This window comes from Schistocerca cancellata, chromosome 12 (genome assembly GCF_023864275.1).
Source record: "Schistocerca cancellata isolate TAMUIC-IGC-003103 chromosome 12, iqSchCanc2.1, whole genome shotgun sequence".
Taxonomy (NCBI): domain Eukaryota; kingdom Metazoa; phylum Arthropoda; class Insecta; order Orthoptera; family Acrididae; genus Schistocerca; species Schistocerca cancellata.
This window is the reverse complement of record NC_064637.1, coordinates 61,607,412-61,630,191: the sequence shown is the minus strand read 5'-3', so window position 1 is coordinate 61,630,191 and position 22,780 is coordinate 61,607,412. Positions and strand designations below refer to the sequence as shown.

General features: G+C 41.3%; 1 protein-coding gene across 1 annotated transcript in view; it reads right to left on the bottom strand.

Annotated features, from left to right (window-relative positions):
• LOC126109716 (uncharacterized) overlaps positions 1 to 22,780 on the bottom strand; it is a 146,750-nt gene that overhangs the window by 9,927 nt on the left and 114,043 nt on the right. The window contains exons 6-7 of the mRNA XM_049914772.1: positions 17,570 to 17,749; positions 4,439 to 4,669 (exon numbers count right to left, since the gene is read on the bottom strand). Of these exons, the coding sequence (XP_049770729.1) occupies positions 4,439 to 4,669; positions 17,570 to 17,749 (411 nt within the window). The remainder of the gene's footprint in view (positions 1 to 4,438; positions 4,670 to 17,569; positions 17,750 to 22,780) is intronic.

The window sequence follows — 22,780 nt, the reverse complement described above, 5'->3', positions numbered from 1 at the left end:
GAGAGTCTTTCTGATGGGCCTATCTGCGACTCAGCATCTCTGCTAAATGGTGAGTAACAAATGTCCTGTTCGTAATATTGTTACATTCCATCCTGGATTTTCCATTGCTATTAGCGTTTCCCGGGAGACCAGTATTAGATTCCGATGCACCACTGCTGCTTTACTTGGACCTTGACATTGACGATTAAACACAGAAATTGCGTCAGGATTTAATACAAAAGGCAGCGCTCAGTCTGGAGCATAGTCCCCCTTATAAAATTCCTCCATGGTCCCCTATTCAGTGCTAAATTGGTGCCTCTTCTGATGTTAAGCCTATTACTTCAAAATTATTCTTAACCGAATCCAGGTACCTTCTCCTTGGTCTACCCCGACTCCTCCTACCCTCTACTGCTGAACCCACGAGTCCCTTTGGTAACCTTGCTTCTCCCATGTGTGTAACGTGACCCCACCATCTAAGCCTGTTCGCCCTGACTGCTACATCTATAGAGTTCATTCCCAGTTTTTCTTTGATTTCCTCATTGTGGACACCCTCCTGCCATTGTTCCCATCTACTAGTACCTGCAATCATCCTAGCTACTTTCATATCCGTAACCTCAACCTTATTGATAAGGTAACCTGAATCCACCCAGCTTTCGCTCCCATACAACAAAGTTGGTCGAAAGATTGAACGGTGCACAGATAACTTAGTCTTGGTACTGACGTCCTTCTTGCAGAAGAGAGTAGATCGTAGCTGAGCGCTCACTGTATTAGCTTTGCTACACCTCACTTCCAGTTCTTTCACTATGTTGCCATCCTGTGAGAATATGCATCCTAAGTACTTGAAAGCCATCCACCTGTTCTAACTTTGTTCCTCCTATTTGGCACTCAATCCGTTTATATCCCTTTCCCACTGACATTACTTTCGTTTTGGAGATGTTAATCTTCATACCATAGTCCTCACATTTCTGATCTAGCTCTGAAATATTACTTTGCAAACTTTCAATCGAATCTGCCATCACAACTAAGTCATCCGCATATGCGAGACTGCTTATTTTGTGTTCACATATCTTAATCTCACCCATACATATATTCTACAATAGAAAATATTTTATAGATATTTATGACCAAGTCTTGTAAAATTAACCAATCAAGTCCTTAAAATGTTAACATTTAACACATTGGTAGTCTTCTACAGTGACGAAAAAAAAATTGCAACATCAAAAAATAGTGTTGAGTGATAAAATTTTGGGACTATATTTGTCTAGGTAACATACTTAAGTGATTAACACTGCAAGATCACAGGTTAATGTAAGGGCAATTAGCCATTGCAAATATGAAATGCTGGTGCATCAATACCCAGTGAAACCACTAGACTGTTGAATGCAAACACACATGCATTGTGTTGTACAAGTGCCGCATGTCAATTTGCGTGATGGAGTTCCATGTCTATTGCTCTTGCTCAGGTCAGTGCAGTAACAGTTAATGCTGTTTCTGTCTGACACGAACTGTCGTTCGATTATGTCCCGTACCTGCTCGATTGGAGACAGAAATGGTGTTTGAGCACTCTAAGGCAATATCTTCACACAGTGTGGAGCATGTCTAATTACAACAGTGGTATGTGGATGAGCATTAACGTGTTGGAAAACACCCCCTGGAGAGCTGTTCACAAATGGCAGCACAATACAGGGTGTATACATGGACAAGGAAAAAATTCCCAGATTTTTCCCGGATTTCCCTGTTGATAATACACTTTCTCCTGGGTGAAAATACACTTTTTCCGTGCGAAGTGACAGTATAGTTTTCCTCGGAACTGTAAAACTTATCAATTCTTTGAATGTTTATGGTTTTATACACTGGCGTAGAATTTCCAGGCACTTTAGGAAATGAAACTCAGTTGGGGGGGGGGGGGGGGGGGGGGTTGAAAGTAGTCAGCAGTGTGAAATTAAACACTTTGTTTCAAGAAAGGTGGAAATAAAACCTGAAACTAATAACATATATTAGGCATCCGTAATTATGCGAACGTATTTTAATTCACTTGATAACTCCCAGTCACAGAAATCAGTTTTGTTTTCATTTAATGTGAGAGCAATAAATGAAGAGGAAACAGCAAAATCACTAAACGTAAACACATGTCACATGGAGACTACCCACCTCCCCACTGCAACTCAGACTGCTCTGAGCATCAGCCCCGGATCTATGATATTAGATAGTGGCGCCCAGCCACACATCTGTAGCCAGAAGCAGGAGAAGGTACTAATCATACGCGACTCAACTGTGCATGCTCATGAGCCCACCTGCAACTGCTCAAATGAATCTAATGTAAACAGCTGTCACGTTACGCTCATCGGAGGCAATTTGTTGTTAGGAAACATTGCACAGTCTTCCTAAAGCCTTTGACACCCTTGGCTGTTGTTGGCAGACGCTTGTACGAGTACTGTGTTTTGTTGTTTTATATGGCGCATTTCCTTTGTGACTTAAGTTTTATTTCTGTATTCCTTTCTCTCATTTATTTTTTGTTGCTCAGGTATTATTCTGCAGAAGCGGGATACAATAATATCCTTTGTGGAGTGTTGGTTCTTACCAGTCAGAATCACAAAAATTTAACTGAAAATTAAAACAATGAAAAATTCCTGGAATTTTAAAAAATTCCCAAGTTTTTCCAGCTTTTCTCCTGGATGAAAAAAATTCCCAGGTTTTTCCCGGATCTCCCGACTGTCTCGAGTCGTATACACCCCGCAATAGGTCGAATCGCAGGATTGATGTAGAAATTCAGTCAGGGTGTGTGGGATGACCACGAGAGTATTCCTGCTGTCATAGAAAACTGCACTCCACGTCTTAACTCCTGGCATAGGTGCAGTGTGTCACGCAAGCAGACAGATTGCTTGCAGGACCTCGACTGGCATCCTTCTAACCGACACACAGCAATCACTGGCATCGAGGAAGAAACAGCTTTCATCAGAAAACAGGATAGACCTCCAGCCTGGCGTCCAATGAGCTCTTGCTTGACACCACTGAAGTTTCAAATGGTGGTGGTTTGGGATCAGTGGAATGCGTGTGTGATGCCAACTGCTGCTCAAATTCTTGCAGCAGATGCAGTACAATGAGCCAGGGCCATATGCCAAACACAATGGTCTTCCCCCTCTGTAGTTCCACGTGGCCATCCGGAGTCCAGTCTTATTGCGACCGTACATTCTCGTGACCACTGATGCCACCGAGAAAAAACATCCGTCTCCTCGTAGCCCTATTACACGATCTGGTTAGAACTCAGTGAGGTGCTGATAATGATGTCTTTGCTGCCTTAAAGGTGATCTTGACTAACATCAACTAACCGTGGCCAATCTCAAAGGTAACTAACACTCCTGACTGTTACAGCACATATTTAAAGCAAACCTGATTCGTGTCCTCGTAGTGGCACTATTAGCAGCACTCTTCTGCAACTGCTGTGAAATTTGAACGGACATACTTTTTAGATGTAGAAACATGCCCGTCAACTTTTGTTTGGCATACAACTCCTTCTGGGTGTTGTGATTTATTTTTCCTTGCCTCATATTTGACACTACTTCAGCTATTTGTGCGTCGATGAAGAGCGGATGAAAGAATAAGGACAACTCACACTTCAGTGAGTGAAGAAAATCTCTGATCAGGCCAGGAATAGAATCCTGGACCCCAGGATCTAGAAGCAGTGAACTAATCACAAGACCACCATTTGTAGTAGTTGGAAATGAAGATTACTAACAAATGAAGAAAATATGCAGCTTGGATGTCAAAATTATTTGGAAAGTGTAATTTCCAATTCCACTTCAAGAATACAGAATAAATCCAATAAATAAGTGCGGAACTTTCTCAGCAAAGAAGAATGACGGATAACGACTATCGACAATCGCCGTCAGCCTCAATCTTCAGGTTAAGTACATGAAATTCATGTTTCTTTTGCTGCTCTAAACTTAAAAGACTTGCTACAGCTGTTTTATTTAATGTGATGATTGCAACTTATGAATTAAATTTTGATTAAGTTTGGCTCTACGGAGAGCAGGAGTATTATAACCTGGAGTGCAAGACCCCATGGGTAGTAATGCAGATCCTCTTTGGTCAGTGACCACACTAGTGATGGCTGGGTTTGAGCAATGAACATTACAACTCAATGCTCTCATCCACCTATCCTTACAGTAATCCAAAAATGACTGTTTCTAACCAGAATCTTTCAGCGACTAGTAACAAAATGACTCTGAATATTTCTTTCCATCAACAAACATTTCAACTCCAGCTGTGGTGTCTCAGAGACCCACCAACCTTTCGGATTTCCCTAACTTTTCCATAGAATTCAGTTACCTCATAATTATTAGTTATCCTCGTTTCCGAGACAAGCCGATGCTCTGTTTTCACATACAGTCGTATGCAAGATACGTAAATTCACTGATACAGGAGTGGTACAAGGAACAGACTGAGCAATACTTCTCACCTGAGCTTCAATAGCCTGTTGGGAAATTCACCAAATGGCACAGCTTTGATATTGCCGCTCTTCAAAATATCGAGACACTGTAGCTCCTTCAATTCCACAATGAGTCGAAGGCTTGGCTGTAGTTTAGCCAAATCCTCAGTGCATTGAAGAATTAGTGTGCGCAGAGTTGGTAGCTGTGAAATATAAGCCATGGCAGTGCCACTCAGCCCATTGCACCGGGAAAGCTCCAATCTGAAGAAAAAAAAGTAACCATCATCACACACCATGCTGGATACTATATACATAGTGGCCTCACTAGACTGCCAATGCTGCCTTTGACGTGTAAATTTACAAGTTCCCATCAAAAATAATTTGCAGTTGAGTATCTCAATAAACGGGGCTGTTGAACATAATAATAATAATAATAATAATAATAATAATAATAATTTTTGTGTTAACAATCAGCAATGAAACTCGAAAATGTGTCTGTTTTTGCAGTGAACACAATACATCACTTCACTAAACAATATTAGACACCACTTTGCAAAACAACGTGATAGACAAGCATCACATACAAGTTATTTTATTTGTATCTTCTTACTTATTACATACCGGGAAGTCATTTATACAAAGTACACATTCATATCCACATGAAATGCTCATGTGAATTGAGCCTGCATCTAAATCATGTTAATTCAAGAATATTTTGTGTACTTTGTCACTCCTTTTTAATTTCGTTCTGTAAATTTTCTTTATTCTAATATATTTGTAACTAAACATTTTGGTTACTGAAATATTCATAAATGATAAACCAAAATGAACTGACCTAAGTGAAATCAGTGCTAGAGAGAAGCACTCTACGATTGTGAATGAAATGGTCTCTAAACTTGAAAACTCCTGTTCTTGTAAACAGAACACGACAATGAGACTGTCAACAAGAATAATAAAAAAGAGATAAGTAGGAAAAATATGCATTTATAATTAACACTGGCCGCAAAAATATAATCTAACTTTTCCTCTTATTTTATCTCCCTCAGGGGGAGAATTCACACAGAGTCCGGCAGGTCGTGATACCTTGGGGTGGCAATCCCATCACACAAATTTATATGTGCAGAGTTCGTGATGCACCCCGGGGCCCGGGGATTGTAAAATTGCTGGCAAACACCCTCTGATACAAGGGTGAATCGACTGGTAGAAAATGGGAGATCTTATAGGAGAAACAATTTGGCGTTACGCATTACTCACTGAAATGACAAATGTCATCGGATATAGTATGAAATTTTCACTCTACAGCGGAGTGTGTGCTGATATGAAACTTCCTCGCAGATTAAAACTGTTTGCTGGACCGAGACTCGATCTCGGGACCTTTGCCTTTCGCGGGCCCACAAAAGGCAAAGCTCCCGAGTTCGAGTCTCGGTCCAGCACACAGTTTTAATCTGCCAGGAAGTTTCGTCATTGGATATGTTTTCATAGCACATTGGACCTCTTTGCTAGGCGCAGTGCATATTGTGTTCGAGTATAATGACTTTTCTGGAGACTAGAAATCTACTCTGTAGGAATCAGCATGGGTTTCGAAAAAGATGGTCATGTGAAACCCAGCTCGCGCTATTCGTCCACGAGACTCAGAGGGCCATAGACACGGGTTCACAGGTAGATGCCATGTTTCTTGACTTCCGCAAGGCGTTTGATACAGTTTCCCACAGTCATTTAATGAACAAAGTAAGAGCATATAGACTATCAGACCAATTGTGTGATTCGATTGAGGAGTTCCTAGATAACAGGACGCAGCATGTCATTCTCAATGGAGAGAAGTCTTCCGAAGTAAGAGTGATTTCAGGTGTGCCGCAGGGGAGTGTCATAGGACTGTTGCTATTCACAATATACATAAATGACCTGGTGGATGACATCGGAAGTTTACTGAGGCTTTTTGCAGATGATGCTGTGGTATATCAAGAGGTTGTAACAATGGAAAATTGTACTGAAATGCAGGAGGATCTGCAGCGAATTGCCGCATGGTGCAGGGAATAGCAATTGAATCTCAATGTAGACAAGTGTAATGTGCTGCAAATACACAGAAAGATAGATCCTTTATCATTTAGCTACAAAATAGCAGGTCACCAACTGGAAGCAGTTAATACCATAAACTATCTGGGAGTACGCATTAGGAGTGATTTAAAATGGAATGATCATATAATGTTGATCGTCGGTAAAGCAGATGCCAGACTGAGATTCATTGGAAAAATCCTAAGGAAATGCAATCCGAAAACAAAGGAAGTAGGTTACAGTACGCTTGTTCGCCCACTGCTTGAATACTGCTCAGCAGTGTGGGATCCATACCAGTTAGGATTGATAGAAGATATAGAGAAGATCCAACGGAGAGCAGCGTGCTTCATTACAGGATTATTTAGTAATCGCGAAAGCGTTACGGAGATGATAGATAAACTCCAGTGGAAGACTCTGCAGGAGAGACGCTCAGTAGCTCGGTACGGGCTTTTGTCAAAGTTTCGAGAACATACCTTCACCGAAGAGTCAAGCAGTATATTGCTCCCTCCTACATATATCTCGCGAAGAGACCATGAGGATAAAATCAGAGAGATTAGAGCCCACACAGAGGCATACCGACAATCCTCCTTTCCACGAACAATACGAGACTGGAATAGAAGGGAGAACCGATAGAGGTACTCGAGGCACCCTCCGCCACACACCGCCAGGTGGCTTGCGGAGTATGGATGTGGATGTAGGTGTAGATTGCAATGTGGCACTGACTGCAATTGTTTGAAGCCCCTGTGGAAATATTGCCTCTATTAATAGACAGCGAAAATGGGCGAATAGTGCGAAAGTGTTGCTGGTGCAGGATTTTGTGCACTTACCTCTCCACGTCTCAAATGTTCAATGGGATTCATGTTGGGTGATCTTGGTGACCGAGCATCCAGAATACTCTTCAGAGCAATCACAAAGAATTGTTGCCTGGTGAGATGGTGCATTGATGTCCACAAAAATTTAATCACAGTTTCGGAACACGAAGTCCGTGAATAGCTGCAAATGGTCTCCAAACAGCAGAACATAACCATTTCCAGCCAATGATCAGTTTGGTTGCACCAGAGGACACAGTCCACTCCATGTAAATAAAATGATCATCATCATCATCATCATGGAGCCACCAGTAGCTTGCACAGTGCCTTATTGACAGCTTCGGTCCACGGCTTTATGAGATCTGTGCTACATCAAACCCTACCATCACCTTTTATAGAGTGCAATTGGTATTTATCTGACACGCCACGGTTTTCCAGTCATCTAGGGTCCATTTGATATGGTCACGAGACCAGGAGAGGTGCTATAGCCAATGTCGTGCTGTCAGCCAAGGCACTTTCGTCTGCAATCTGCTGCCGTAGCCCATTAACGCCAAATTTTGCAACATTGTCTTAACAGATACATTCATTGTGAACCCCACATTGATATCTGGTATTATTTCACGTAGTATTAAGTGTGTTAGCACTGACAACTCTATGCGAATATCACTGTTCTCAGTCTAAATGAAGGCCGTCGCCCACTGCGATGTCTGTGGAAATGCCTGTAATTTGTTATTCTCAACACCTGCTTGACACTATAGATCTCAGAGTATTGAATTCTCTAACAGGCTGTATACGTGGACAAGGAAAAAAAACCCTGGATTTTGCAGTTAAAAACACACTTTCTCCCAGGTGAAAATACACTTTTTCCGTGTTAAGTGACAGTCTACTCTTCCTCGGCACTGAAAAACTCATCAATCATTTTAACATTTATGGTTTTATATACCAACGTAGAATTCCCAGGCACTTTAGAAAATGAAACTCGGGGGAGAAAACACGTTTTGAAAGACCTTTGATGTGCAGCAACATGTACACTACATATTTTCGTATAACGAAGGTATAAATTTGAATTCCACCAAACACCGCATGTCACTTTCCGAAGCACTGAAATCAAGACTGCGCAACTGCCAGTCATAGCTCGTGTCACGTGATCTCACGAGCTGATGACAGCATAGGACACGTGATGTAGACAGCCAATAGCAAGATCACACTTCAGTAGCGTGAACACACAAATAAGAAAAGTTAATGGTTTAAATTTATATACGTAGTATTCACATATAATATTGGTCTCTAAGTTTAATAAGCTGGAAGAGAAGCTAAGCTTCCACATATAATATTAATCTTTCTTGCGCGTGTTACACTTATAAGATACATCACACACTTGTGCTAGTAAAATTTTTAATAAAGACGTAAATGTCTGATCTTCTGGGCTTGCATTCTTCAAAATAGTCGTCCTCAAACAGTTGATTTTTATATGAGAGTCAAACGCTTTGTGATTTAAGAAATTCATTGTACATCTCGCACGTAGTTTTATCTTGCGTAAAAGGAAATCTGCTTTGAATGTAATGCTTTTCAAACCACCATTCGCAATATTTTCCCGCGACCTGTTAAAAAAGGGTTCATTTCAGCAGTTGCAAGAGAGCACCAGATAACAGGCGTCACTGCGCTTGCGCAGCTACGATCATGCAGGAAGCCCATGTGTTCGTACGGGTAAAACATTAAAAGTTCTTACATTATGTCATAAAAGAAAAAAGACAAAAGAGGATGCTTCAAGAGCGTCAGAATTTCGTCAACCATAAAAAAATGCATAATTCGGCTTAAAATGCACATTCGTACGTAAATTTTCTTGGCGTACCAGTACTTTATTATGGCATAATGCCATATGTGCACTTGAAATGCAGCGAACAGTTGAAACTAGCCAATAGTGTGAAATTAAACACTTCGTTTCAAATAAATTGACTGCCTCGGCAGAAAAGATTAATAAAAGCCAAATCTCTTTAGACTTCATTGTTCTGTAAGGCGATGAATGCTTGACTGTCAGAAAGGTGGGAATAAAGTCTGAAACTAACAACATATTTTAGCCTTCCGTAATTATGCGCACGTATTTTAATTCATTTGATAGCTCCTGGCCACAAAAATCCATTTTGTTATCATTTAATGTGAGAACAATAAACGAAGAGGAAATAACAAAATCACTGAACATAAACACAGGTCACGTGGAGACGACCCATCTCCCCAGCACAGCTCAGACTGCCCTGTGCATCAGCCCCAGATTTACTTTATTTCCGAACCGAGGCAAAATTAAGTAGTGGCGCCCCACCACACTTCTGTAACCAGAAGTGGGAGAAGGTACTACTCATACGCAACTCACCTGCGCATGTGCAAGAGCCCGCCCGCAACTGCTCAAATGAATATAATTTAAACAGTTGTCACGTCACGCTCATCGGAGGCAATTTGTTGTTATAAAACATTGCATAGTCTACCTGAAGCCTTTGACACACTGCTGTTGGCAGACACTTGTACGAGCATTGTTTTGTTGTTGCATACGACATTTCCTTTGCAACGTAAGTTTTATTTTATTTTATTTTATTTTTTTTTTCTCTCTCGTTCATGTTTTGTTACTACAGTATTATTCTGCTCTAGCGGGATACAGTAATTTCCTTTGTTAGAGTATTGGTTCTTACCAGTCAAAATCCCAAAAATTTAACTGTAAACTAAAACAATGAAAAATTCCCGGAATTCTCAACAATTCCCGGGTTTTTCCCGGATGAAAAAATTCCTGGGTTTTTCCCGGATCTCCCAGTTGTCCCAGGTCGTATACACCCTGTCTAATGATTTATGAACTGGAAAGGGCTATGCGTCTGACTCAACTACCATTCTACATTGAAAGTCTTAATTCCCACAGTGCGGCCATAATCACACCAGAAACCTTTTCACACTAATCAGCTGAGTAAAAATGACAGCTTGCCAATGCACTGCCCTTTTATACCTCGTGTATGCAATACTATCACCATCTGAATACATGCTTATCACTAACCTGTGATCTTCCATCACCTCAGTGTAAAGCTGAAGACAATGGTTTCAACTGAATTAAATTCCTATTGTGGCTGATGAAATTATACATTAATTTTGTGTGTTGTTTACTGTGTAAAGCTCAGCTACAGAAATAACTACGATACAAATATATGAAGTATACAGGAAGATGCAAAACAAAACAAAACAAAACAAAAATATTGTGGTGTAACATGACATTTCGTGAGGAAATGCCATGATATACTCTTTGAGAAATGGAAGATATTCATGTGAATACAGAGAGAAAAACTATTATTTTAAGATAATTGAGCCACAGTGGAGCAAAACACTGTTGCGAGTCTTCTGTTTATGCAGAGCCAAGAATATATGAAGGAGCTGCACGAGTGGTGAACAGATGTCACTTGGTGTTGTGTATGTGTTATTCTGTGCAGCCACTGATGAAAAGTATTATGGTGGCCCAGAAAGGAATAACAAAAGAGCCTGTATTAGCAATGAACATTATGTAACATTTAATGTATTGCACTTACTCTACTATAGATGGACATGAAAGGAGCAGCAGTCTTGTGCTTACAGTAAAGTACATTGTATTAATGGTTAATTTGACAATAAATGGTTGAAGTGATGGAACTCTTGTTATGAATCCTTTACATTGTTTGAGCTAAGTCATGAAATTTTCAAGGAAGAGGATCTGAGCAAAGTGAAGAATAGCATGACCAGCTCTAAAAGATAAATTTATAGGCTACTGTAGTATCCAGTAGATACTAGCACACAAACTGAATCCACAAAAGTTGTTTGAGAGGATGTACGTAACTGGTAGGTCTGACATCTCCTGAGACTGCTACGCACATGACAAAATTGGGATTGGCCACTCTTTTGTATGCAGCATGTCAAATCCTGCAACACTGCGTAAAAAAACTGTGCAGATTCGATATAATAGAGGCACACGATTCCATGAAGAAATTTCTGGACAGCCAGCCAACGCTTTGCGACAGATGCCGAAGTAAAATTGGCAGTCCAGAGATGGCTGTGTTCCAAATCAGACAGACTTTTATGAACAGGGCATATCGAAAAGTCTGACGAAATACAGTTACACGTAGGTGCCAGGCATAAGAACACTGCTACTTCTGTTGTAGTAGGCGTGAACAAACATCATCATTTAGTGCCACAACGGGTGCAGTGCCTTAGTCATAAACTTAACCCTATGACGTCGCAGGTCGTCCTCATATCTCACTGAAAACTGATAATATAGCATTTTCGTGAAACACTCCTTCCAATACTTCTCAATGATATCCAATTTCTTTTTCGAAGGACAGTAAAAGGCCAAAGCATAATCTTGGATGAGCATCTAACTTGAGATGAACAAACAGTTGCAGCTTGCAGGAAATCTCTCTCGTCTACACTCAAGCAAGTGATTTAGAAAATTATTTCCACATTCAAATTAAACAAATCTTTACTGCTGCGATGAAGTTCAACGAAGCACGTATAATGAAAATTCCATACCGTTTCGGCAAGCAATGAACACAGGTGTAATATACACTGTCCAGTCACATTAATGTGCACACATGTTAAGCGCCCGAATAAACATCCTCTGCAGGGCAAACTGTTGCGAGACGTGCAGGAAACGTGTCAACAACGCGCAAACGGCCCGATTGAGGTGGTACCGCAGATTCTCGATCCGCTTCAAATCCGGGGATTTGGTAGCCAGGAGAGCGTGGTAAACTCATCCTTCTGTTCTTCTGACAACAACGTACACTGCGAGCTGTGTGACACATTGCATTGTTCTGTTGGTAGATGGTACTGGGACACACAAAAAAAAATTGCACGCAGGGGTGGGCACGGTCCCAAAGGATAGATGTATACTTCTGTTGATCCATTGTGGCTTCCAGAATGATGAGATCACACAGGAAACGCCACAAAAAACAGGAAACGCCACAACAAACAAGAAACGCCACAACAAACATTCACCAGGTCATAATGCTTGTTCCCTGTTTACTTTTAGAAGCTTCACACCATAGGCAACAATGGCCAATGGCCAGCAATATGATGGAGCATAAGGCACCATTTGTCTGAAAATGCCATCTGTCGCCACTTAATGAAGTCCAGTTGCAGTATCGGCATACAAATGCGTCGTCTACGAACTGCAGTCGGCACAGGTACATGAACCGGGTGCCCACTACAGAGGCCCACACACGGTAGCATTCGCCGAACGGTCGTCGAGGAGACAATATGCGTAGATAGCCTCTTGTTGCATCCGGGCAGTCAGTTGTTTGACAGCTGCATGTCTACCGTATTTACTCGAATCTTAGCCACACTCGAATCTAAGCCACTCCTGAAATTTGAGACTCGAAATTTAAGGGGAGAGAAAAGTTTTAGACCACACCTCCAAATCGAAACAAAGTTGGTTCATTGTAACGAGAGACACAATTGAGGTCAAATGGATGAAGACACAGCTACAGTAGTTTGGTGCGAGTCATAACCTTAACAGTTAAGCTTTACTAAGTAGCCATTGTTATGTCAGGCACTCCGTCCGTATTTATACAGGTACCCTTCCTTTTTCACGTCTGGTTCGAATCTATTGCTTATTTTTCTTTGATCTGATAAGTGCCGTTCACTTTGTTATGGGTGTTAACATCGCTCTAAGCTGAAAATACATTACTGTACAGTGTCATGCATTGTTTGTCGCATTCTGATAGTGAGTGTTTACAGTCTGTCGCCGCTCGGGGCATATCTTGCTCTTGTGCACGCTACCGCCGCTTACAAAAAAAAAGGAAAAAAAAAAAAAGAAGAAAAAAAAAGAAAGAGAGAGAGAGAGAGGAATCGTCTCATTAGCGAAACAATGTCAAGACACTGCTATTTGTTGTTACTTACACTGCTGCTTTATTGGATAATGATCAACAAGAACCAAATAATAGACCGCGTACGATAGAAGTTGTTCTGAACGAGAGTTTAGCGAAATTTTTTCTCCGTTTGAAAATCTTTGCAGACACCTCTTTAGTACATTACATTCTGCACAGAAATTAGAGTCATCTTAGATTTAAAAATCTAGTCAATTGCCGTGCTTCATTTCTAACTGTGTCACTATTAGCATAAGAATAATACAAATATAAACATGACATGATATGTATATTTTTCCATGTTTGATGTTGTCTCACTCTAGTTTCGGTTTATTAAGCAAACAGGATTTAAATGAGATAGCAGCAAACACGAAAGAATACATGGTAAAATGTTTATATTCATATTATTCTTATGGTGAAGAGAATACTGCATGTGATTCACAATTCATAAAAGTTCCTATTAGCAACCATCTCTTCTCACAGGTAGGAAAGAATTCAGAACGTAGAGTTGGCCATATTGACAAACATCCCAAACAGTTTTGCCAGTCGGATTTTTGTAGTACATTGAAATGCTGCTAGATTCGAAGCTGAACAATACGGAATTTGTATTTACTTCGTCGGATAATGTATAAAAATGCAGTGGTCGAAACTCGGGGCGGAGAAAAAAAAGCTAGTCTTGCACCTCTTTTTTATTTATTTATTGACGCAGAGGTTTTAGCACCAGTATTTATCTTGGTGCCTGCAAAGCGTGCCTGTGTAGCGCTACATATATTCAATGGTAGAAGTTAGTTGTGGCGGCACCTACCAACATTTTTCAGAACTTCTGCTTACTTTTCACTCGATTCTAAGCCGCACGCGGTTTTTTGGATCACAAAAACCGGAAAAAAGGTGCAGCTTAGATTCGAGTAAATATGGTACTTGCCTGTGCACATCTCCACAGCCAACATTCACCTCTGTCATCTACGGCCCTCGGCACACCACAGTTGCCTTGGCGCCAGTTTTGGGTAGCACCATTTTGTCGTGCATGGTATACTTAATACACAGCAGCACGGGAACAGTTTACGTACTCGGCCATTTCATAAATGTTTCCACCCTCGGCCCAAAAGCCGACGATCGTGCCCTTTTGGATGTCGGATAAATCACTTCGTCTCTACATTAGGAGTATGACTGTACTGTTTTCTGCTTCCCGGACACCCTTTATACTCCCTCGACTGCTAGCACTGCCACCTTCCACTTCCGAGTGGTTACTGCATGATGTTGCTTAACACAGGCAGTGGTCACATTAATGGGGATGGACTGCGTACATGTAAAACTTTCAGTTGTTCAAATAACTTACGGGTTTGCTGCCGGGCGACGCCGTCGAACACCGCCGATATTTCGACAGGAGCACACCCTGCCATTCTCACGGCACAAATGCAAGGAAGAAGAAATGTGCTAGCAAATTTAATACCTCAGTTCACAGAGGAGAAACAAGGAAGACACCACACACAGAACAAGTGTCAACACAAACAAAGATAACCAACATCAGAAATATCGATAGTTACTGTTAATCAACAGGTGAGGTAGCACTGATTCTGTCCCTCTGTTTTTTGATGAGAGACAGAGCTGGATTCCAAGCAGCATTTAAACAAAATCCACCATCTCTGTTAATAAGGTTGCTCGATAGTCTGATTTCAGCAGCTTCCTTAATAACACTATCCCAATAGCTGGACGTGCAAGCCAGAATCTCCGTGTTGTTGTAATCCATTGGATGACCGGTGTCAGGGCAATGTTCTGCAATAGCGGGTTTGCTCGGCTGTTGTAAGCGTGTGTGACGCTTATGTTCAATACACCGGTCTTCCACAGTCCTGATTGTCTGACCAATATATGACATGCCACAATTGCAAGGAATACGATAGACCCCAGCCTTACCCAAACTGAGATCATCTTTTACGGACGCCAACAGGGCCTTTTCTTAGAAGGTGGTCGAAAAGCACATTTCACATCACATTTCCACAAAATACGACCAATCCTGTTGGAAATGCTTCCTGCGTAAGGCAAAAAGGCCGTAGACTTAGGATCCACTTCGTTGCTATCGTCACTCACCCGTTGCACAGAAGGCTGATGGCGCAACGCACGTTTGATCTGCCTCTCACTATAACCATTCTGACGAAAGGTGACTTCGAGATGTGATAGCGCAGCTGCCAAACTTTCAGGGTCTGAGATAATGTGGGCCCTGTGAACCAAGGTGCGAAGTACTCCTTCACGCTGAGCTGGATGATGACAACTATCAGCTCGCAGATACAAGTCAGTGTGGGTGGGCTTCCTATAAACAGAATGTCCCAACGTACCATCAGTCTTCCTTTTGACCAACACATCAAGGAAGGGAAGGCATCTGTTCTTTTCCACCTCCATAGTGAACTGAATATTCCGGTGGATTGAATTCAGATGTTCCAAAAACGAGTTTAAATTCTCACTACCACGAGGCCAAACAACAAAAGTATCGTCTACATATCTGAAAAAACACGCAGGTTTCAAGGTCGCTGACTCCAATGCACGTTCTTCAAAGTCCTCCATAAACAAATTGGCCACAATAGGAGACAATTGGCTTTGAGTGACGATAGCAACGAAGTGGCACCTAAGTCTACGGCCTTTTTGCCTTACGCAGGAAGCATTTCCAGCAGGATTGGCCATATTTTGCGGAAATATGATGTGAAATGTGTTTTTCGACCACCTTCTAAGAAAAGGCCCTGTTGACGTCCGTAAAAGATGATCTCGGTTTGCATAAGGCTGGGGTCTATCTTATTCCTTGCAGTTGTGGCTTGTCATATATTGGTCAGACAATCAGGACTGTGGAAGACCGGTGTATTGAACATAAGCGTCACACACGCTTACAACAGCCGAGCAAATCCACTATTGCAGAACATTGCCTTGACACCGGTCATCCAATGGAATACAACAACACGGAGATTCTGGCTTGCACGTCCAGCTACTGGGATAGTGTTATTAAGCAAGCTGTTGAAATCAGACTATCGAGCAACATTATTAACAGAGATGGTGGATTTTGTTTAAATGCTGCTTGGAATCCAGCTCTGTCTCTCATCAAAAAACAGAGGGACAGAATCAGTGCTACCTCACCTGTTGATTAACAGTAACTATCGATATTTCTGATGTTGGTTATCTTTGTTTGTGTTGACACTCTTTCTGTGTGTGGTGTCTTCCTTGTTTCTCCTCTGTGAGCTGAGGTATCAAATTTGCTAGCACATTTCTTCTTCCTTGCATTTGTGCCTTGAGAATGGCAGGGTGTGCTCCTGTTGAAATATCAGCGGTGTTCGATGACGTCACCCGGCTGCATACCCGGTGTATTGAACATTCGATTCGCCGGGAAAAGTTAAGACCTAAATCTTTTAGTTGTTTCATCATATCAGCCCCTCCTATGACCACACTGGATTTTCACATTCAGTTTACTTCATCGGTTTCTTAGTGACTGGATACCTTAGTACTGATAGCTTTATTTGAGGCAGTCTTTTTGTTGTTTCCTTCTTATAATATTGTTACATTCCACCCTGGATTTTCCATTGTTTGATTTAGTGTAGCTTCCCTCATTATGATTTTCTGGCCCTTTTTTATTATTGTTTTCTTATTTCCATCTTATTAACTTCTCTCGGCCTATTACTTGTCACTCTCCTTCTGACATGCAGCTTCTTTCTACGATCCTTCTGTACTGTTATCACACATCTGTGTTAAATATGACTATTCACATTTGATAATAATTTAACGAGGAAATTTCTTCATGTTAGTAATGCTGACACTTCTTAAACTACAGATATTCATTACCATATGAATTGTCATCAGCATTATTATTTCAACTACTATCATTGTAATTATATATTGCTCATGTGCCGTACAAATTGTAATGTTTACTCACTTAGGAAATCTAATATGTAAAACAGGGCATAAAGAACCCTACCTTGCAAGCTGAAATAAATCCATCAATAAATAATTACAGTAATGTCATTAATTCGTTAAAGTGACATGCACACTGCAGCAGCCCCTTAAGCAGGCAAAACTGCACTGCCGGGCACACCTAAACATCTTTGTTTCCCGGACAAACTTGCACACACTTGTCACCGAACAGCTGTCATCCTGCGGCCACAGATGTTCAACACCGCATTTCTCACCTGTGGTTCTCTAGAAAATTTTGCTAGATTTGATGTCCCCTATTCTGGTCTGAACTTTTGATCTGATTGTTCTATATTACATTGTATAGGATGAAGAAAAATGAACTGCCGTAATCATCAACGTGGCCAGATTGCTATAAGTATACTCTACACAAGGAGTCTGTAGTGGCTGCCTCTGTATAACTTGTGTCTTTCCACACCTGTGAAGGTTATCCATCACCCATAGGATTCAGAGAACACTTTGTGCAAAAAAACGAATGAAGGAAAACTACTAACATTTCCAAATGTCTCAGACAGTGTATCTCACTCAGTGCTACGTCGGTAAGTTTGTACGAGGCGCATATCCTCAGCTCTCGCAGGTTAGGACAGCCCTGGGAAATGGCAATCACTGTCTCATCCAGAAGGTCAGTCGTATACTGCATCAGCAACCGTCGCAGCTGTGTCAGACCTCCAGGCCTGCAATTATAAAAAAGGAACATATGTAAGGGAGTTACAAGTAAGGACAGGTATTAAGGGGAAAAATATGGATATCCAATTATTTTTTTATAGTAATCCAATTACATGTATACAAATCTATCAATAAAGAGCCTACACATTAGTAATTGTAAAAGTACGCACATTTTTTACTCTTAAAACATACCAGGTGTCCAGAAAAGGACTCCCCGATTTCAAAATTAAATATCTCGAAAACAAAGATCGATAGAGGAATGCAGTAAATGGTATGTTTATTGTGAAAGCTGTAAGAAGTTTATACAGCAGTTTGAAATAATAGTTACAAAGGCTGCTAACAGATGGCGCTGTAATCGCCATACGTAATGCCTAGTATAAATAGTGATCCGAAGCCCAGAGCGATCAGTTCCACTATTGAAACGTGAAAGGAGGTTAGCGTACCAAAGGAAGAGATTAAAACCATGTACTCCATTGAACAACGCGTTTTTCTGATGCTAGAGTACCACAGGTTAGAAGAGAGTCCTACAGCAACAAGGCGAAGTTTTCAAGCACGATTTAATGTTCCAAAAGGACCCGATGCGAAAACCATTCGTACGCTCTTCGCAAAATTTCAATTAACAGGCAGCGTAACTGATGATCTAGCAGGGCATGTTGGCCGCAAGCAAACCGCAGTTACGCCTGAAAATATCGCCACAGTTTCTGGAATTATTCAGCGAAATCCAATGTCATCTGTGCGCAGAATTGCATCTGAGACTGGTTTGAAGCGTTCCAGCACGCAGAAAATACTGAGGAAGAGCCTACACATGTTTCCATTCAAAATTCAAACGACCAGGCCATACCCGTACGAGCTGTGCAACAAAGGGTTGCCTTTGCTAATCAGATGCTCACAATGATTGATAGTGAAGGATTTGATGTTGGCTGCATCTGGTTTACAAATGAACCACACTTCCACCTGAATGGATACGTCAATAAGCAGAACTGGCGATTTTGGGTTTCCGAAAAGCCATATTGGTGTGAAGCGAAATCCCTGTATTCTCCTAAAGTTACTCTGTGGGCTGCAGAATGCAGCAGAGGCATTACTGGCCCTTTCTTCATTCGAGAAACGGTCACTGGTGCACGTTACATTGCAATTTCGGAACAATTTGTCGCCACACAGCAAGTGTTAGAGGATCGACCAGGTACTGAATGGTTTATGCAAGATGGAGCCTGACCACATCGGACCGAACAAGTGTTTCGCTTTCTTGAGGAATACTTCGAGAATCGAGTCATTGCTTTGGAATATCCCAAATTTACTGGTGCAAGCACGGATTGGCCTCCATATTCGCCGGATCTGACTCCCTGTGACTTTTTTTGTGGGGCACAGTGAAAGACATGGTCTACCCGAAGCATTCCGCCACGCTGGACGAGCTTGAATCGGCGATCTCTGTGGCATGTGAATCCATTTCGGTTGAGACACTATGAAATGTGATGGCGAATTTCATTCTTCGTTTGAGCCACCTCTGTAGTGCCAATGGTGAACATTTTGAAAACATTGTGATGTGATTGTTTGCAAAGATTGTTTTCATACAATTATTTCACTTATGTATGCTAATATGAGCTGTACAGCGTACAGCGCCGTCTGTTAGCAGCTTTTGTAACTATTATTTCAAACTGCTGTATAAACTTCTTACAGCTTTCACAATAAACATACCATTTACTGCATTCCTCTATCAATCTTTGTTTTCGAGATATTTAATTTTGAAATCAGGGAGCCCTTTTCTGGACACCCTGTACGTTGAGAGAGAGAGAGAGAGAGAGAGAGAGAGAGAGAGAGAGAGAGAGAACAGATGTGTCAACTGTATACTCTTACTAGCACAGGTTATGCAATAGTCCACAGCTGAAATTCTCAGCAGTGACCATAGAGATAAAATTCTACATCTTTATAATAAGTAAATTCCTCGTGCCACCATTCTTTATGCTGTTTAACAGTAGAATCAGTCATCATAGTATCCAAACTCAATATACACTAATTTCAGTTTACATTCTCCATCAGACCTCTATGTGAGGGCTCATCGGTACCAGTAGCATCCGCTACATGTACATTATTTGCTCCTATTTCTTCATCTTTACCATCCCTTTCTCCAGTTGGGTTACCATTAATCTAGCCAATCAATCATTTTTAGGCTATTATTTCACACAAATATATGCATGAAACTGCAGAAATAGTAAATCATTTATAGCTCATGTAACCAAAGCTCACAGTCCACACTTTCTCAATCTATTCAACGATGTACCAGGTGACAATGTGAGACACTACTGAACATTTTAAGTGATACTCTCCCTCTGCTTCTAGATGATGGTGATCGGACCACATCTCTGTAGACTTATCACATAATCCTTTTCTTAAGACCGTGTTATATGCAACAGTGCTGTGATGATATTAGTGACGGTGCAAAATTACTCTTCTCCACACCTGTTTCGTCAACCACGTGTTCTTCCAGAAGCATATTATAATATGCACAGTAGAGGATTTAACTGTCAACAATTAATGATGGCCCACAAAATGTAGTGTTTGTCTATGATGATATTCCTTCTTCAAAAAGCAATTCAGACTAGACCTTCATTCGAAATAATCCCGTTTGCCACAATGCGTAATGAATCTCTCCATAGTGAAACTTAGATATCCTCCAACAGCAGCACGAATAATGAAAGTGAACATAATCTCAGGATGGATGCACTTTCATTTCAGTTATACCATAAAACACACACACACACACACACACACACACACACACACACACACACACACACACAATCAGCATGTCTACAACTCAAGAGCACTGCCAACCAATTGGAACTCATTCCAATACTATGCCCACTGTACATGAAAGGTGTAAAACTGAATACATTGTTAGCAGGCAAAAATTATTTTTATTTTTAGATACAACTAAATCAGCTGTTGCTGCATGACTAAAAACACTCAATATATGGCCACAGTGAAGAATATGTTTAAAGAAATAACAGACATTAGTAAATAATGTGACATGTTAAGATGTAGGATTCTTAAAAAGTCATACTCAAAATTTCATCCTCACACTGGGCAAATTACCCCTCCCCTTTCTTTATCACTTTTCTAAGAAGCTATGACCAATTACCTTTTTTTCGGAGAGTTTTTCTATCCTAAAAGAACCTTCTTTTGTTTTCCTTTTTCCCCTCACGTTTTCCTTCTCCTCCTCCTGTTTCTGTTCGTGAGAATTCTCCACTGGTAATCAGCAGAACATTTCTGATTTTATGGTCCTCTTGTTCCTTCTGTCAACAGACAACAACTGTGAAGGAGACAAGAAGACAAAAATGGGCGCGTGTGCTTGCACACTTGCAACACCGACTTCTAGAACTCCTGTAAAAGTTCTGGCTACGTTTCCTTTGTATTGATAGTCAGATGGCCAGTAAATACAAGCAGACATCTACAAAAAGGTAACATATAAGTATATTTACATTATGTATACATAACTGAGTTATATATAACATACACTATTGGCCATTACAATTGCTACACCAAGAAGAAATGCAGATGATAAACGGCTATTCATTGGACAAATATATTATACTAGAACTGACATGTGATTACATTTTCATGCAATTTGGGTGCATTGACCCTGAGAAATCAGTACCCAGAACAACCACCTCTGGCCGTAATAACAGCCTTGATACACCTGGGCATTGAGTCAAACAGAGCTCGGATTGCATGTACTGGTACAGCTGCCCCTGCAGCTTCAACACGATACCACAGTTCATCAAGAGCCAGTTACTCGGCCACCATTGACCAGACGTTTTCAATTGGTGAGAGATCTGGAGAATGTGCTGGCCAGGGCAGTAGTCTAATATTTTCTATACCCAGAAAGGCCTGTACAGGACCTGCAACATGCGGTCGTGCATTATCCTGCTGAAATGTAGGGTTCCGCAGGGATCGAATGAAGGGTAGAGCCACGGGTCATAACACATCTGAAATGTAACGTCCACTGTTCAAAGTGCCATCAATGCGAACAAGAGGTGACCGAGATGTGTAACCAATGGCACCCCATACCATCATGCCAGGTGATACGCCAGTATAGCGATGACGAATACACGCTTCCAATGTGCATTCACCGCAATGTCGCCAAACATGGATGCAACCATCATGATGCTGTAAACAGAACCTGGATTCATCCGAAAAAATGACTTTTGACATATGTGCACCTAGGTTCGTCGTTGAGTACACCATTGCAGGTGCTCCTGTCTGTGATGCAGCGTCAAGGGTAACCGCAGCCACGGCCTCCGAACTGATAGTCCATGCTGCTGCAAACGACGTCGAACTGTTCATGCAGATGGTTGTCGTCTTGCAAACATTCCCATTTGTTGACTCAGGGATCCGAGACATGGCTGCACGATCCGTTACAGCCATGCAGATAAGATGCCTGTCATCTCAACTGCTAGTGATACGAGGCCATTGGAATCCAGCAGGGCATTCCGTATTACCCTCCTGAACCCCCCGATTCCATATTCTGCTAACAGCCATTGGATCTCTACCAACGCGAGCAGCAGTGTCGTGTTACGATAAACCGCAATCGCGATAGGCTACAATCCAACCTTTATCGAAGTCGGAAATGTGAGGGTACGCATTTCTCCTTCTTACACGAAGCATCACAATAACGTTTCACCAGGCAACGCCAGTCAACTGCTGTTTGTGTATGAGAAATCGGTTGGAAACTTTCCTTATTTCAGCACGTTGTAGGTGTTGCCACCGGCGCCAATCTTGTGTGAATGCTCTGAAAAGCTAATCATTTGCATATCACAGCATCTTCTTCCTGTCGGTTAAATTCCGCATCTGTAGTACGTCATCTTCGTGGTGTAGCAATTTTAATGGCCAGTAGTGTACAACACCGTATATTCTTCTGTTGTGCTGCGTTATATATGAATGATAGTAATGTTTTGGATAGAACCGAATAGTATCAAATGCCGATTCACAACGTAAGTCATTTAATATCAGTAATACTTAGTAGCATCATGCTAGTTCGATGT